This window comes from Lathamus discolor, chromosome Z (assembly GCF_037157495.1).
Source record: "Lathamus discolor isolate bLatDis1 chromosome Z, bLatDis1.hap1, whole genome shotgun sequence".
NCBI classification, from domain to species: Eukaryota; Metazoa; Chordata; class Aves; order Psittaciformes; family Psittacidae; genus Lathamus; species Lathamus discolor.
In genome coordinates this window covers 64,642,526-64,660,589 of record NC_088909.1, presented here as the reverse complement: position 1 = coordinate 64,660,589, position 18,064 = coordinate 64,642,526, and the positions used below count along the sequence as shown (strand labels likewise).

General features: G+C 36.3%; 1 protein-coding gene across 1 annotated transcript in view; it reads right to left on the bottom strand.

Annotated features, from left to right (window-relative positions):
* Positions 1-17,740, bottom strand: part of SHC3 (SHC adaptor protein 3) — a 55,266-nt gene extending 37,526 nt beyond the window's left edge. Inside the window, exon 1 of the mRNA XM_065661975.1 lies at positions 17,201-17,740. Within this exon, the coding sequence (XP_065518047.1) occupies positions 17,201-17,740 (540 nt within the window). The remainder of the gene's footprint in view (positions 1-17,200) is intronic.
* Between the last annotated feature and the right edge of the window lie 324 nt (positions 17,741-18,064).

Here is an 18,064-nt window from a genome sequence, read left to right as displayed (position 1 = left end):
TTTTTTAGAAATTGTCTGCAATATTATGTTTTTTGAAAATCTTGTAATATTCTCAGAAAATATCTTGTCTATAGAGACCCTGGCACATGAAGCATTCAGTCTAAGGATCATACTCTCAAACTGTTTAGATCCTCTACCAGTGCAAAATTAAGTAACCCTTGTATTTTACTAGAAATAGATTCCTTTTTTACATACACTTCCGCCTGACTACTTAAAACATCCAGAACAACATTTTCATGCTCTGATGAAGGAAGTCAAGCCATTAACTCTATTTTTAAGTATCTCAGAGGGCGATTCGATTTGCTTAGAGATTAAGTTCATTAAACATCAATTGAGATAATCAGCTAAAGCCAGTTAACTTATACCAATATACAGCAGTGAAAGATGTTTTCCTGTACTCTTTTTGTATGATTTTGTTTTCATTTTAGGATGCTTTTATAGATAAATTTTACTAAATATTCATTTCATATGAGGTACTTCTGTAATTAAATATGCTCTAAGTGCTATAACTATTCAAAGGCATCCCTGAGATTTTTTGTTATTGAAGTACTTGCTTTTCATTATTTCATCAGCCTGTTCATTTAGACCACTCAATACTAAAGTACTCTTGGACTGCACTTGTTCCTTCACTTATCTGTATTTGCCACAAGTCTTTTAAAGTGAAATAATTGTACAAGTTTGAGAATCAGGTCCAACATTTTAGAAGCAAACTCTGGAAGGTAGATTAACAATTACATGCAGGCGTGCAAATAAATACACATACACATGTGGACACAAGTCACCATCAAAATAAACACACAAAATAATTAGACAAATACCCATAACATACTTAGAAGGCGTGCATTTAGACTCCTTTGAGTCTTACTACCTGGTCTACATTAACAAAAGTAGAGACAAAACCAGACTGAAGAAAGGTCAGATGAAAAAAAAATTACCCTGTACTTGTTTTATGCATAGCACAAAGACAGCTGAACACAACATAGTAAGGCTTGCAGTATTCCTGACTGACCAAGGCAAAGATGGCAACCGATTTTCTGGGATAAAAGATGTGAACACTTAATCACCACAGTTTTCAAGTAACGAAATTACTGTAAAAACTGACATTCAAAAGGTCCAAAGGCCAACTACAGGGACATGTAACTCACCTACTGCTATGCTTCAATTACTCCCCAAGACCAACATTGCTCTCTAAAAATATCCATTTGAAGTACATCCTGACAAGGATCCACAGAAAGGAGACATACAACCAAGATAGCAAGTAAATAAATTATTCATTTATTTCAACAAATAAATATCCTGAATTAAAAAAAAAAAAAAAAAGCTATCGTTTGCTTTAGGCATTTGATGAAACATTTAAAATATAGTTATAAAACAGTCTACTTCTAAAAAGGTTCTCTTCACCCAACACTTAATGTTTATTATAGCCAATCAAATACTGTGCACTGTGATATTTATGAGCTCCCACCAGTATCCTCCCTCTCATTGCTAAGGAAACAAATATACCGAGATGCAGTCCACCTTGAAGTAGGAAGATTTGGAGCTACCAGTTCCAAGCTTTCTCACGTAACATTCAGCCTTCTGTCTGCCTTCTGATACTTGAATGAATTTCCAGCTTGTATACCTTCATTGTATAGTACTTTGTCCAAAGGAAAAACATCTTTCATATGAATGAATACCTTCCCATTCAGGGGTTTTAGAGTCATATCTAGTACTCTGCATGCTAAACAGCACCTTGCACGTAGCTATGTAAATCTAAAAGCAGAGTACCACACACTCCTGGGACCATGACTCTTTCACTGCATGACGTTCCAACATCTTTACAATTTTTCCAGGTAAGAGACGGCCATATATATCCTGGGTTTCTGGTTTGTTCATAGGTAAAGATTTTTCTCTATATATGCTAAAGTACTAAAGAAGACAGATTTCTCTATGACTCGGTTAGAAAATTTTTGTTTAACAACTAAAATTTTTGCAGTACCCTATGTAAGAAAGGGTGCGGAGTTCCCCTAACATTTGTCAGAAACAGACAGTTCAATACGAGTGCTGAATGCATGCATTCATGTGCTTGGAGCGAAAAGGGTAGTCACTGTCAGAGATGCCTTTTGCTCCATGAAATTGAACAACCTTGTTCACTGCTTCCTAGCAAGCTCTTGAAAACAATCTTCCACTTTTTGACTCAGAAGCTAGTAGTAACAACAGCAATAAGTATTTTTATAAAAACAGAGCAAGATGTTGCCACACAGAGCACTGCAACAGTCCAACCTATGTGTGACAAATGCTTGGCCGCTTAAAGGCTTGAAAGGCATACGCACATCTAATAGCAGACGAATGTCTGCCCTGAGAATGGGTAGCGTGAAGACCTGCCCATTACCTACTCTCAAAAAAAAAAATAAGGACTCCTAATCTCTGAGTGTGAACTGCTGGAGTATCATTAGCTCACCAAACCTGCATGAGTATTCTTAGTAAATTAAGACTGGTTTTAATCTGTGTAACCAGATGACTATCATCGAATGTGAGTGGTTCACAACATTTCAGATTGTACCTGAAAATAGAGATCCTCATGCAACTTATGTAAGAGATAACATGGTTATATCAGCAAAAGACATGCCCTTGCATTGTTAGCCAAAAATTAGGCAGTGCCTGAAAATACTGATGTATCTGAAATCTGCACTAACATTGCATGGCTAGTGATAATAGCCTGGGGACTCAAAACATAGATATAGATTCCCAGGGTTCTGGGTAGTATATGTAGAGGCAGTTTTTGAAAATAGAAATCTCTGAAGCATATCATAAAATGCCCTATAATAAGCTAATCAATACAGTGCAGGTTTCTCACCAACAGGCTTAGGCTCCGCTTTTACTTGTCAAGTGCAAAAGTGAGCATCTTCTTACTTTCCACATCTGTTCCTCATGTATCTCCAATCACTTTTTTGGGGGGGGAGGGATGAGTGTATTTGTCTGGTTTTGTGGGGTTTTTGGTTTGCTTTTTATTCTTGTTAGCCAAAGAGTTAGTCCAGAATTAAAGTATACCATGAAAGTAAATGAGTAGTTTGTATGAATTGACTAGTGCTAGTTAATTCCATTTGAGGACTTCCCTATTTAAAAATAAGATATTTTATTTCAAATTCTGATTATATTGTTCTATTGCAAGATGCATCTACTTATGCATCAAAATGACAGTTACTTTTAATTTCAGATATCACCACTTATAGCCAAAGGGGCTTGCGAAATGAGCACTGAGAGATCCACAATGTTACACAATACTTAAAATTTACTTTCAAGTTTGCCATCTACCCTAAATTACACCCTAACAAGAAGGGCATAATACAAAAATAGTAACTGCCCAGGATTTGATTTCAAGAAAAGTTTGTCAATATGTAATGGTGGATCTAGTAATGGATTTTTAATACCCATATTGATGTACGAAAAGGAGAATTAAAAACAAACAAACGAAAAAGCAACCCAGGTAATAGCCAGAGACTGCAAGATTGGTAATAGCAAACATCTTACAAAATGAGTTTTTCCCTTTAGCAAATTAATATGAAACAGTAAACCTGAATCCTTTTGCTATCATATCAGGTGAATTTTTCACCTTTACTGTATTTTTCAATACTTGCTCTCTAAACTAAAATAGTAAGTAAAAAAAAAAATAAAAATAACAAGGAACTGTAACCAGAAGGTGTACCCTTTAATAAAATAAACAAAGTAAAAGAAAAATAACAATAAAAGCCACCATATTTCCTAATTTTTTAAATTGTGCTTTAGCTGAACATTTATTACCTTGAATATCTTGCTAATTTGACTGAGACATGTACGACAAATTACTTAACTCAGCAAAGCAGCAGGAAAAGATCACAGAAAGAGAAGATAGCTTATCACAACATACATTTGCTTTTTCATCAGGACACCAGAGTGTAATTATATGTTTTCTATTAAACTACACAGCATCCTGTAGCAGTAAATATATTAATTTTGTGAAGATACTGGAATCTTACAGGCATTATAAATTAATGGAAACACTAAACTTTCATGTTGAGAGGAAAAGTGAGAAAAGTACATTTTTTCTGAAATACTCCAGGCACATCTGGCAATACAAAATCCTTGCCAATTCATAAAATAATTTTCTTATTGAGAATTGCTAGTCTGCTGAGTACTCCATAGTATCTGTCTGCTAGCAGAGAAGCAATAAGATGTCATTGACAAAAAGCTGTCTGAAGAAATACAGTAACAACACAGTCCTTGATTATTTAAGACAAACTAGGGACAGAGATATATCTAGAAGTTGAAATATATAGTTATCCTTTCAGTTAGCCATAGCAAAATACCTTACCCTACGGTAAGCACTTTCACAGAAGGCTGTAATGATACTGGCATGTGGCAGGAGGACCCTTCCTTCCACATCTTCAGGAGGAAAGACAGCTGCTTGACATTTTTGTAGACAAATCTTCTATCCTTACTCACACAGCCTGCAAAAGGAGACATAAAGCCTCCACACCAATAGTTGTGCACCCTTGGAATTTGAGTGCACACCCTTGTACCAGGCTGGCTCATTGGATTTGTGTGGGAGGCAAAGGAGGTCTAGAGGCATGGCTCTGCATCCAGGCAGTTGTGGGAATGCTGGTTTTAATATGAAACAGTGGCTTCTCATCCTGATAACAACACATGACCCAGACATAGAAAACTGACCTGCCTGAATTCTTCATTGAGATTCTCCCATTAGCAAAACAAAATGGAAAGAAGGAAAGGAAAGAAGAAGAAAGTACCAAGTAACAGTGGGGACGCATTGCACGTTACCTACAAACCCAGCAAGCTTCTCCAAGGGTTATTCTTTTAAGAACAGTTACCTTTAACTACAATCATTTGCTAATAACACTTGGTCTTTAACAACAGCTTACACTAACTGGTATTTATACCATTCATGTAAGTTTGTATGAAATCCAATAGTAATGACATAAAATATGATGTGTTACACCAGCTTAAAAAGCATAAATCCTCTCACCAGTTACCAGAAAGACTTTCAGACCTTTTCAAAACAAGCAAATGGTTCATTTAGTCAGGCTAAATGCCAAGGCAGCCTATGTTTTGCATTCACATTGAACAACAAGATTGCTTCAGGGGGAGGGGTACTCTGAAGACATCTCTACATACCAAAGACTGAAGCTGTCATGCATGTTCCGTAAGTAATGTGGGCAAAAAGTAGGGTTTGAGCTGAGCAGTTATGAGGACTGAAGACTCTGGGAAGCTCCTAAGGCTGAATTTACACTTGAAAACTTTCAGATATAGAGGTATTGCATTCATTCTGAAAAAGCATTTATAAAGAGACTTTATACATATGATGTTTGTCACTGACCTAAGGAGGTAACTCAGCTACCCCACTGGGACATAGATCTTCATGCCAGCTTGGTAGACACTTTTGGACTCAACAGTCAGTTTGCCCACTGAACCACAGAAACAAGAAGCCAAACTACAACAAAAGTAGCAGTAGAGCGAGGTACTTCTCTGTATCGCTAAAGAGTCAGTATTTTCTGCAAACCTGCACTTTAATATATAATAAACCCTTTCCCTTTCCATTCCTTTTTTCCTTCCTTTTCCACAGAAGAAGCAGCTTTTGGCAAAAAATGGCTATCATCAACTGAGCAAATTGCATCATGGTGGGAATGCCTTACATGCACACAACCATTCAGATTTATGTCAGTGTATCCGGATATTTTAAGCAGAAGTATGGAACAGAAGATTAGTTCTGTGACATTTCTAATGTAGGGTGAGTTATAATATTAGAAAAAGCTGTGGGCAGAAGCAAGACTGGATATTCAGAGAGATAAATTTGTATGAGCAGTAGTCACAGAGTTTTAAGTCAGCTGCTAGAGATTGCAGTTTCTCTGGCAGTTTGGGATATAATATTTGCTTTTAAATGCTCTGCTTAGCTATCAAGTAACATGAGTATTCTCCTAGCCATGCCACAGTCTTCTGCCATTTCCTCCCCTTGGGGCAAGATACATCTTCAGGACTACTTGAAGACGCAGATCTTCAAGGGTACCTGATGACTGTGCTCTACCAGCATATGCTGAAGGACCTGCTCTGTAACTCAGCCCTGTGCTTCCCCAGTGTCTGCACAAGGGCACACCTGCTTGGGGAAACAGCAAACCAGCATGAAAGAAACACCGGCAGCTTTGTTTTGAATGAGGAAAAGGCCCTATATTTAGACACTGTCAGAACCCAACACCAAAAATGTGTCATAAACATATGCTGCTGTGAAAAACAGAAATGCATTCTTCCGTGCTTTCATACTTCCACAGTTGGTAATTTTTATACCAGTAAGTAATCATTTATAGATCTTACGGTGAATCAATGTTTCCCCCAAAGATTTTTTTCTCATTAAAGACTGCATGTTCTAATCCAGACAGAAAACTCTAAGTAACGATTGATTGGAAATGGAATGGAAAATCTAAAAACAAGTCTTCTTCAGGTTTCAACTACAAATCAGCTTTGACCCTTTGGCTGTAAATTTATCATCACAAATTGCTCCATGAGACAAGTAAACCAACAGAGCTTCTGAACTAGTACAAATGATGATGGATAAGACTGCCAATTGCATTTCTCTCTGTAATAGGTGATTCGGTTCTTCAATAATGGGTGAGAGGAGAACACAGTTCTCCGAACAATACCTCCAATTTCGGCCAACAGCTAGTTCTTTCCTATTTCCTTGTACAATAACAGGCTTTGGTAATATAAAAATATTTCAAATGTCCCTATATAGGTGGACTTTAACAATTCTTAACTGGTGTCAGCTTACTCTTTCAACAAATTGCCTTACCCTATTTCAACACAAGGCTCTGTTGTGCATGACTGTAATAACAAACGGATTGAGGAGGCACACACATGTATTTTGTGCATGAGATCACTACCTCCCAGAAATTACTTCTATGATTTATATACTTTAATTTGCTAATAAACACATTATTTTTGGTATAATTCAATGCTACATTGGCAACTTACAATGTTTACAATGTATTGCTTCTCTATTTTATTCTTCAAACTGAATGCTTGGATTTTCAATAAGAGGAATTCTGCTTCAATTATGCTATTAAAGTATTTTGGTAAGAAAGGTAACCTTCATAAGCTCTTGATTTAATTATCATAGTAGACTTTTAAAACATTTTCATAAGACACTGTAGGGAAATAAGACTTTCTCCGTATATCTGAGCTTTGATATATTTTGATTCACTGCACCAAACAGTGTTTGTTTAGCATCCAGACTATAAAATAATAAAAAGAAAGGTCATGTTCTAAATTTTTCACTGCATGGCTGTGAGTCACTGCATATTTGCTAGATATCTAGCTTTAATCATGCAAATCCTTTTACAGTGGACTTCCTGAAGATTTTCACAAAGGCTTTCAGTGATAACTAAAGTGAGACTGACTTGTAGAAGGATTCTGGAATATACTATAAACCAAAGTGCCTAGCATTGACTATTTTAAACTGAAAGGCTGTGAAACTTTTTTATCTATATAAATTCATCCTAAGTCTAACCCACTGCCTGTAGAAAAATGGGCTTCTAAACAAAGGAAGGCAACTATATTGCTATGTCACACAAGCCTTTCTGGCACTGAGTGGCTTAAATGAGAAAAAAAAAAATCAAGTTGCCTTAATATGACAAAAAAGAATTTTTTACTTACATATGCCTACTTTGAACTTATATATATTAGGTATATGCATGTATTTTTCATATATATACAGATCTTGAAACCCTATACACTGACTTCGAGCATGCACACTGTTATTAAGTGCCACTGTTATTAAGAATGCTTACCAAGAATCCTTAAGTCTAAAAAATGCTATTTTGTTATTATTTCTGAAATGCAATATATGAATATTTCTAAGTTTCAGTGTTCAGCTGTATATATAGGTTAATAAACTGAAAAATATGAGCATATACAAAAAATACCAAGATTTGCCAACACTGAAAAAGCTGGAAATAGATTATTTCTTTTTCTCCCACAGAGACCGGAAAACCTGTAAAGTCATTCTCCAGTACCTAGGGATTCATTCATTTATAGAGGCTCATAAACAGCAGCTTTGGAGAACATATGAACACCTGTTGAGTGCTTCCAAATCCTGATAATAAGGCACAGGGAAAGCACAGCACTTGCAAAAGAAAATATATTTATGTGCCACCGATATCAGGACAGAAGGACAGAACGGCAGAAGATAGAACAATAGTACGCAATACTTTCCATGTCTGTTAACACCTCTGAAGTATGATGAAGATTTTACATAACTCAATATTATCAGTTGCTGGGGAAAAGAGGTATCTGAAGAAAAGCTGTGCAACAGTATGCAGTGTTATGATGACATCATATTTCAGAGTATAGATTCTCTCTGTTGATAGATCGTATTTTTACTTGATTTTCCTAGAATGAACTGAATTTTTTCTACCTTTTCTATGTTACAGGTGCATGCAGGAGTAGAAATCTCCACACAACATGAAAATATGGATCATCTTGCCAGTAAGAAAACAATTAAAAAGTCTATTTCATAAACCTCCATAACAAGAGAGGAATTCATTGCATTTGGGCTATGTCTTCAATTCTTACTAGGTATTAATAGTGGGTTTACATTTTTTCCTTGTGAAAGCATTCAGGCAGCATCTCATATGGTAAGGATTCAGAAACACTTGAAAAAAAAATCATAAGGCAAAAGATTCAGCTATAGGAAGAAGAATATATTTTATCTTATCTTGAAAAGCAATTTTTTAAAGTCAACTCCAAGGTCTCATTTTTTGCTAGTAAGGGGAAAGATACTACTGAGAAGCAATTTTTGCTTCTGACAATTTTCTAATCTCCATCTCAAATGGGGTTGAAAACAACACATTTTCAAAGAAAATACCTTTTTCTTATTTCTTACTTGTATGTGGATGAAATACAATTGCCAACATTATGTTCAAAAACAGTCAGGCAGTACAGATTCTAAATGGACTGGGCTTTCACAATATTCCACCAAAATTCCGTATCATGTAGTTTTGCATACACAATATTTCTTATTTTCTTATTTTAAAGGCGTATGTGCTTGCATGCAAAAAAATCAGAAATGCCAGAATCAAAAGTGCACACATTGGACAATAATTTATTTTGTTATTTTAAATGTAAACACATTCTGCATTATGCCTCGAATTTTTGTATGTGTCAAAAGTTTTCTTTTAAAAAAGGATACATTTGCAAAAATAAACCTTTAGATTTGTATTTTGCAGGTTTAGTTTTAAAAATATATAATACTAGGTGAATGCAGTTATTGCAATGTGATATTAATCACTGTGAGCCACTTAGAGTATGCACTGCAGTCTCACAGATGAATTGTTTCATTTTCACAGTTGCATACTTTAATTCAGTGAACACTTTCCAGACTGTTTTCCTTGCTACCTTGAATATCAACTAAGATATATTTCCCTTTAAATCACCATACAGATTAGTTCTAGCAGCTTATGTTCTGTACTAGAATTCCTGTAACACAAACATGCAAGAGCTTCTGCAGCCAAAACATTACACTTCAGTAACTGAAAATTGTAATTTGACATTTGAAACCATAAATATGGACACTGTAAACATATCTAGTTACTGAAGAACTTATACTACCTCAGTCATTAAGTAGAACTGCTTGATGAGGACTATTATTAAACCACAGACCCAGAAGATGGAAAATCTAACAGGTGCTTTTCCACTATGCCTATAAGTTAAGTATCTGAAAAGATATATATATCTTTTATCGGGGTAATTATGTGTAATTTAGGAAGCACCTGTCACTCTTACAACTAAAAATCTAAACCGTACATACATGAATATTGCATGTACGTACCCCTGGTCTTCATCACAAGAGTGCACGAATTAAAACATATCTCTTTCCTGAATCTGCATCAATATTTAACTTTCTTATGCTTACGCTATAGTTACTTGTGTTCATAGTAATGGTGAAGCCCAAAAGATAACCTCCAGTGCGCAAGAACAGAGAAGTAAGGTGAAAGATGTCCCATGTATGTATTTAAATCATGAAAAAGTCTCTGCAAGTTCTTCTTGCAGCATAAAGGCTACAAAGAATCCCAGCAGAGCAGCTTATGGGTGCTGGGGCCCTAATGGACCCACCCAGTCTCGCTTGAGACTGTTCCCCAGTATCCCTGCCCAAAAGCCCCAAGGTCAGTGTCGGCCCAGGATGGGAGCACCCCCAGCTCTCAGCCTGTGCTCCCGCACCAAGCAGCTGTGCTTTTCCAGCTCCTTGGCACAGGTTAATATATTGCAAGAGAGGGCTCCTATAACTTTTCTATTTCCTTAGTGCTCTCTGCTTATTTTGTGACTTCCCAAAAGGTTCAAAAAGATAAAAAGATACAACTTCAGCATCGGTATTTTAAGTTTTCTCTTCCAGAGTGGGCTTGCTTCATGGGGGCTATTTATCCAATGTAACTATTGCTGTAACAAATGAAGGGCTACAGTCTCAAATCCAGGGGTAATCTACACCACATAAACAATAGTATTTTAAGTAGTCTCAATCTTGTTTCAACTTGACAAGTCTGCTACACCTCACCCTACAGGCTGCACATCAATCCTACTTCTTCAGATGTTTCTCATATAATTTACTATCCTTTCCTCTTTCTCCAAAATTCCTACTCTAATTTCTGCCATAAATGTGCTCAGTTTGCAAACTGAAAATATATTTTCTGATTTGCCTGTTCTGCCTACCCAGCTGGAGACCTGCAGCATCAGACCTTCACTCTAGAAACTTTAGAGAGCAGTTGGGTCTGGTGGAGGAACACTGCACTTAGGAGTCGTGTGTCACCTCTGGCAATAATTTCCTGGACATCCTCAGGCAAATGACTTAAATCCTCTACATCTTTATTTCCTCTTCAGCGAAAATAGTGCTGATCAAGTTAAGACAGTATCTCAAGATAAAATATCTGTCTTCCAGTCTTGTCCTTATTATTTAGGGTATTTGGTCAACTTATGTCTATAATTTCAGAATTTGTCCTGAGATAATACAAAAGACAAAAGACTGTAGCAGTAAATATAATGTGATGGTACTGTGGAAAAAAGGCCTAGACAGTTTTTTCCTGTTTACTTCACATCATTTTCTTTCTGTCACCCTGTACCCTGTTTATGTGTACCTTTTATCTTTTTGCTTGCCATTCCTGTCTAATTTCAAATTAAATTTTTTTTAGTTTTTAAACTTTTAGCTGTGACTTGGATTGTCTAAGTCAACCTTTCAAGAATTAAATCTTTCCAGGCCCTATGAAAACTTATCTGAAAAATCTAGGGAAATAGCTATCACTTATTAAACAAACATTCTAGATTATCCTTACTGAATTTTGCCCAATCCCCTTCTGAAAACACATGATGACTGGAAACGTTGCACCAAGTCCCACCATTATTCCATCCCAACTCAAATGGACAGGCTCTGTCTCAGACCTGCCTGGAGCAGCCAAATGTAGATACATCACATTTTATCATGAAGATATAGAATCAAATGAAATATGCATATTGCATGACTATGTAGAACTGTGGAGAAGCAATACTGAACCCCTGCTCTTTATGATTATGGAATTTGTTTCATTACTTACGGGAGTAAATCACCCTAAAAGAGTACTAGTAGCTGAGAAGCCCAGCTGTCTCTGAAACCATCTGAGGTCAGATCTGCATTTTTTCCTATTGCAAATAACAAGAAAATGTAATATTTATACTTTGTGCATTCACTTCAACTTTCTACTATAAAATGAAGCTAGGCTGCAGCACAAGTATAGCTAGTGTACTTGAGGAGACAATGGGTTATGTGGCAAGGGGACAAAGGAGTGCCCTGTCACTGGGACAAAAAATGTGCCTTGTCTCCAGCACCAAAAGCAGGTATGAGTTTTCCCTGAAAGATTTCGGTTCATGCCTGTGTTTTATGTTTGTAGTGGCAAACATTTACATTGAGAAAATGATTATTTGAAGACAAATAAAGAAACCAACAATCCAATTTCCAAGGAAAAACAGAAGGAATTCTGGCTGAATGCAGTTTTAGCTCCTAAATTCATCTGTGGATTTTAAAACCATAAATAACTAGCAGAACTGCATAATTTTTTGCTTTACAGTTCTGTCTTTAACTATTTGAATCAACATTAACAGTGCCCAAATTGTGTCACTCATGAAATAAGGCTAGGTATGGAAATTATGCCAAAGCTTCCCGGGCATTTTGCAAACACTCCAAATATACTGCAGAACATGCATTCACATTGAGAGTTGAATCCTTCAGCATCAAAATCGTTACATGCTCTACTTTCTATGAAAGGTGTGCAAATGTACAGTAATTGTATTGATTCATGTAATTAGAATAATATTATAATTAAAGACTCTCCTATACAATTTCTTCTTGTAGGATCTAATTTAGTTTCTGTGAGGAATACTCTTTTTGTTTCAGTGGGCTGCACAGCAGATCCACGGTGTTTCAGATCTATGGAGCCCAAAAAACAGGCTTTTGACAGCAACAGGCATCAGTATTTTTCTTTCATAACCCAAATAACAGAGAAAGAAAATGAGGATAGTGAGTGCAAAAGAATACGGCATACTAGGACAGACTAATTGCTAAAACGAACACTGTCTTTATCACTCCTCTCTCCCCTAACCTGCATGCATGCAGCTGCAAAATCTATGGTGATAAAGCCAGTTTCGTAAGTCTTGGAGCTCTGGCTAACACTGGGTACCTGTGCTGAGGATCACAGATTTTGAACTAAAGGATCAGTATTCAGTCCCATTATCACCATATGGCTGAAACACACAGCTCACTTCTTAAAGATGTGAACATCATTACAAACAGGATGCTTTGCAACTGTGTTCCTTATTAGAATCACAGGCACAAAATCATACCAAGTATGTTTTTACTCACGCTGTGTCAAACTACCATTGATTAACCATTAATACTACTGCAACCTGCCTGATAGATTTTAAAACTGATTAAAAAAAAAAAAAATCCTCATTTCTTCTGTAACGAAGGAAGATAAATTTATCATCAACCAAAAAGAGAAACTAGAAAGTCTTGCTGTAATGCAATTAAAACAAACAAACAAAAAAAAAACCAAACAAAAAAAACATATAGATTGTAAATTTGTCTTTATGTCTATTTATAGGACTAAGAAGGAAGCAAGAAACCCTCTTCTTTTTTTCTTACAGGCTATGCTGGACACCTTTCAAACAGGTGGGAAAAGAGTACTACCACAAAGCCATGAAGCATTTATATCTTGTTCCTACTTTAAACCAGGAGCAAATCAATTCTGGTTAGAACAGAAAGAAAAAAAGAAAAATATTCCTCAGAACAACCCTGAAGTCTTCTAGGGGAAGGCCACTTATGCTGCAGTTTCCACCATGTTAGCTCCATTTAAGGCTCTACTTCACAGCCTGGGCTAGCCACTGAAGATAAAAGTAATTTTATAAATTCCATGTCTACTTGCAGAGATCTAAAATCACGGCTGCCTTGAATATATGCTGAAGGGAATACTACAGTACATAATAAAAGGATGCAATAAGAGAATGCAACACAGCAATTCAATTCATCTTTAAGCACACACTCAACTTTCAGCATACAGGAGTAGCCTCAATGATTTCAATGAGAGTGTTCCTGTAAACGGTGTCATGCAGGATTGTTTGCAGAACCGAAGCCTTTACTCAGTGATGTGTCTGAACAGCTTCACAAAAGATGTCCAGTTTCCTCATCAGACGTCAACTGATGTTATCCCCTCCCGAGACATAAAAGTTAAAATGTTAAAGAAAGAATTTCAGTTATTCTTCTATTCTTTAGATATTTTGCTATAATATTAATAATTTAATATGGTTTTCATTGAAATATTATTTGCTTGGCTTATGGTGATTCTTTTAGATCAAGTTCTTTTTCCTTCCTACATCTCAGATATGAGCTTTTTATCTGGTTTATAACACTAGCTTGACCTAGGTCTGTTCTTGGCTTTATGGCTTGTTAGTTCTTTCAAATATACTGTATATAGGGATAAGAAATTATGATATATTCTTTTTCAGTTTACTCAGTTTTGAACTGCTGAGAAATGGCATTTTAAGCTCATCAACACTTGCTACAAGACCCAAACACAAGTAACCTAAAGACAGACACACATTTGCCTCTTGATTGTTGATTGTACCCTTAGTTCAATGTAACAAACCCCTAAATGCCTATGCCATTACCCAATTAAACCCATCAGTAGGCATTTATCATTGGAAACAAACAAATTTCATTAAACATGTAACTACTGTTACATTATAGCTATACATTTTTTATCATATGTTTTTCTGACAACATGAACATCTAGAATTACCCCTATAGTAATCAGTCCCACTAAGAGGAAAACACTGAGCTCTTCAATAGCTTTCATCACAGCAAACTATTTCTTCTTTTTTTTTTTTTTCATTAATCCATAATTTGTTAAGCTGTTCAGCAGTCATATGAAATAAAATATCAGTACTTCACCACTTTATAGCGATGGTCATGATCTAATTTGTTACAAATTTGGTTTGCTTGTTTGTTTTTGTGAAAATTTTCCCATTAAAATAATACATAAAGATGCAACATGTAATCCATGGGGAGGAAAAAAAAGTAGGGAAGGTACCAGTATTTTAATGGCTGAAATAATTCCATTGCAGCAGACCACGAATTTCAGTTCTTGTTTACCACAATCCTACAGCCACTTTTTTTAGCATTAGCTATACTGCCCATTTTAAGAATGCGTAATATGTGAAAAAGTGGGGACAGCAGTAAAGTTACAGACTTGTCATACATTGCATACAGGAACTTCTGAGTCTCTTACTTCAGAAGATTGCAATGCTAGCTATCAAACTGCCCAGCTGTTGCAATTTACAGTCACATATACGATTTTCATGTTCTGAATGTGGATTAATAAGAAAATAGTAACTCAGTGCACATTTATACACAAAGTTATAAAAGCTGTGCTGGTTAACAACAAATCTAATTTTTGTCTCATTTAACTAATGGCATATGGAATTTTCTGCAAGGCATATGGTACTAATTAAACATGGTACGAGTCCCCCAGATAGTCAATATAGCCATGAGAAACATTCAAGGAATGTTTCCCTTCAGTGTACATTATCTGTGTATTGATTTGATGGTCTGAATGCATAAAAGCCCTGGGAACTAACAATGTTTAATGATATGGGAACTCCACTTCTATTCTTATCTATATGGATGCTGCAGTTGCTGAGGAAAATTTTAAAATACTTAATGAACAGGCAAATTATGAACTAACCAGGACTGGTCTATTTTCATTCATTCATTCATTAACCTCTGATTTTGGTATTTACATTTAACCTTTGTTTTTACATTTAGAGCACTGCACTGTTAACTTTATATGCCAGAGAGCATGTAGTTAAAGACACCACTCTATTTTTTTTTATAGAAACAGCACTCCATATATTTTAATGACACTAACAAACACCTAAAGCGTAAGTTGCACAGTGCTAATGATTTATTTTGAAAATTCTAATACACGTAATGTGTACAAATACACTTTCATGTATTTGACAACAGCTACACTAATTAAAATATCTGTTCTACTATCAGTGTTAGATATGGGTTAATCATTAACTTTAAATGCAAGTCCACTTGTATATAGTTTTAATTCTCTTCCCAATTCAAGGATATCAGCTTCCTCTAGCATACAGAAGGCCAACCACTGAAAAAAAAATCAGAAAATTGATACTGTGTTTGTCCTGCTTCATGATGACCACTTCAGGTAAAACAAACAGCAGCAGTGAATTCTCACAGTCATTATCTGCCTACTTACGATATCCTAAAGCATAATAAAAAACTAAATGGTAAAATGGCAAATGACCCCTTCTTAACCAGAATATTTCCATTCAAAAGAACTTCGAGGTCTCAACACTACTATATCTAGCATCAGTGTGTTATTTTCATCTAGACACTTCTCAAACAGCAACAGAGCAGCAGTTTGTGTTTTCAAAGGTAGCTCTGGTAAATTTCATAGTAGTAAAAGACAGTACAATTTCAATAGTGCTCTGAATTGGTCAACTTATTCGATCTACCACCACCACTAACAGAAAGAAAAACTGCTTCCTAGTGCTTCAACTGTCAAATGTGCACTCTGTTTTTGATAATGAAATTTCAGAAAAAACAGGGAGAGTTAATCAACAAAACCATCACTCAGTTTTAAAGCATCTTAATGTAAAGTCACACTGTGACTTCTATACCCAAAATGAGCTTAAAAATAGACCTGTAGGCTTATTAATAGTCTGCTACAATACAGTTTAACACTTAAGATTCAAACGCCACTTCGTAAATAAAACATGGGGACAGAAGAACAAATTCTGGACAGTAACGTTATTTTTACACTTTCTGCACACAGTGCTGGAAGGTGTAACCACAGTCTTACCTGACTACAAAACCACTGCACATACCCTTCACTCAAAAGCTCTAATTTAACAGGTCCTTTCAAAATACTTTCAAACATATGGAAATACTACCCTGTAAACTTAGAATTCTCTTCTCTTGACATGCTGTATCAAGGAACTGAAAAGAACACTAACATTTAAGGTGGCTGAATTCCCATTACGTAAAACAAGCTGCTTTTTTCTGCTGTACCCACGACAGTATTTCTATTTGTGGAACATGGTAAGAATTGTGCCCTGTGCCTTACTGCTCTAAGATTTCAAACATAATTTCACATTAAAAACAAACACGTTCTTACAGTATTTTCAAACTGAAATATCATGCAAGATTAACAGTTCTTCTCACATCAAGGAGTCTTTCTTTCCTCCTGTACATTGCACCAGACATATTGAAAGCCTATGTATCCAAGATATATACAGTAAACTAGGTAACACTGAAAACCTAAATTCATCAGAAGGAAAAAAAAAAAAAAAAAAAGAAAAAATCCCCAGAAAGTAAAAAAACCCAGCTTTTAGCTTAGAAACAGTGTTCTTACACAGCTGTACCACATTATCTGACAAAATCCTATTTGCAGGTTTGCTCTAATTTAACGAATTAACACAGCTTCCCAATCTGCCTTCCTGCATTTGCATACCATGCATTATGCACCAAAAAAAGGGAATATAAAATAGCAATCCTTTCAGCCTGTCTAGCCTGTCATCAAAACCAGCAGAGAATTTTTCATTGATAAAAGCAGAGAATGGAAGAAATCAGACCAACCTTCACAACGTACGTCACACCAGGTCCCAGGATCTTCTCACTCGAGTGCAGCCATCCCCGAGAGGGTTTACTGACAAAGCTGCTACTTTGATTCCAGTCTTCACCTCCCGGGTGTATTTCCTCTGACCGTGGTTTTTTCCCCATACTCATCTTGCTCACGTCCTGCTGAGAACACGAAGTGGCAGAGACAAGGTTACATGTGTTGTCTGAAGCCCCTGCTGCTGAGCCAGAAGCACTCGAGCTTCCCTGCAACTTGGAGACAGCAAGCTCCTTTACTGCAGAGGAGAGATTTTTGATACCCAAAAGGCTGCCTGTGCTAGAGAGTTTCAAGTGGGACACTTTATGGATAAGGGTGCACAGGGTGGTGGGTCCATCTTCATGGTCCTTGTGGAGCACATCTGGTGAGACCAGGTACGAAGGTGTTGTTGAAGTCGTAGAAACTGCTGAGACCTTGCTGTTCATGGACAAATTGTGAATAAGATCATCAACTGATGTCACTGAATCATTCCTGAAGCGGTTATACTTGGTACGTTGAAGCATGCCCTTTTATCTGGTTTCCTGCATATGTTCTGGCAAATCTGATGCCAACGCAGGAGATGCCTGTGCTAACATAGCAGGCGATTCATAACAACATGGACAGATATCAAGGTTGTGGGGTAAAAAAGAAAAGAGTATAAGGAAGAACCAAAAAAAAAAAAAAAGTATTTTTAAGAAATTTCTTATGGTTCCCCGTGAAGGTTGGGTGAAGTAACAGTTTTCTGTGACAGAGATCCCAGTCCTGCTTAGAGCTGCCAACTCGCTCACAGCAAAAGCATGACTCACACAAATGAGAAGGACCCTTTTCAACAAAAGGCTCAGTGAACA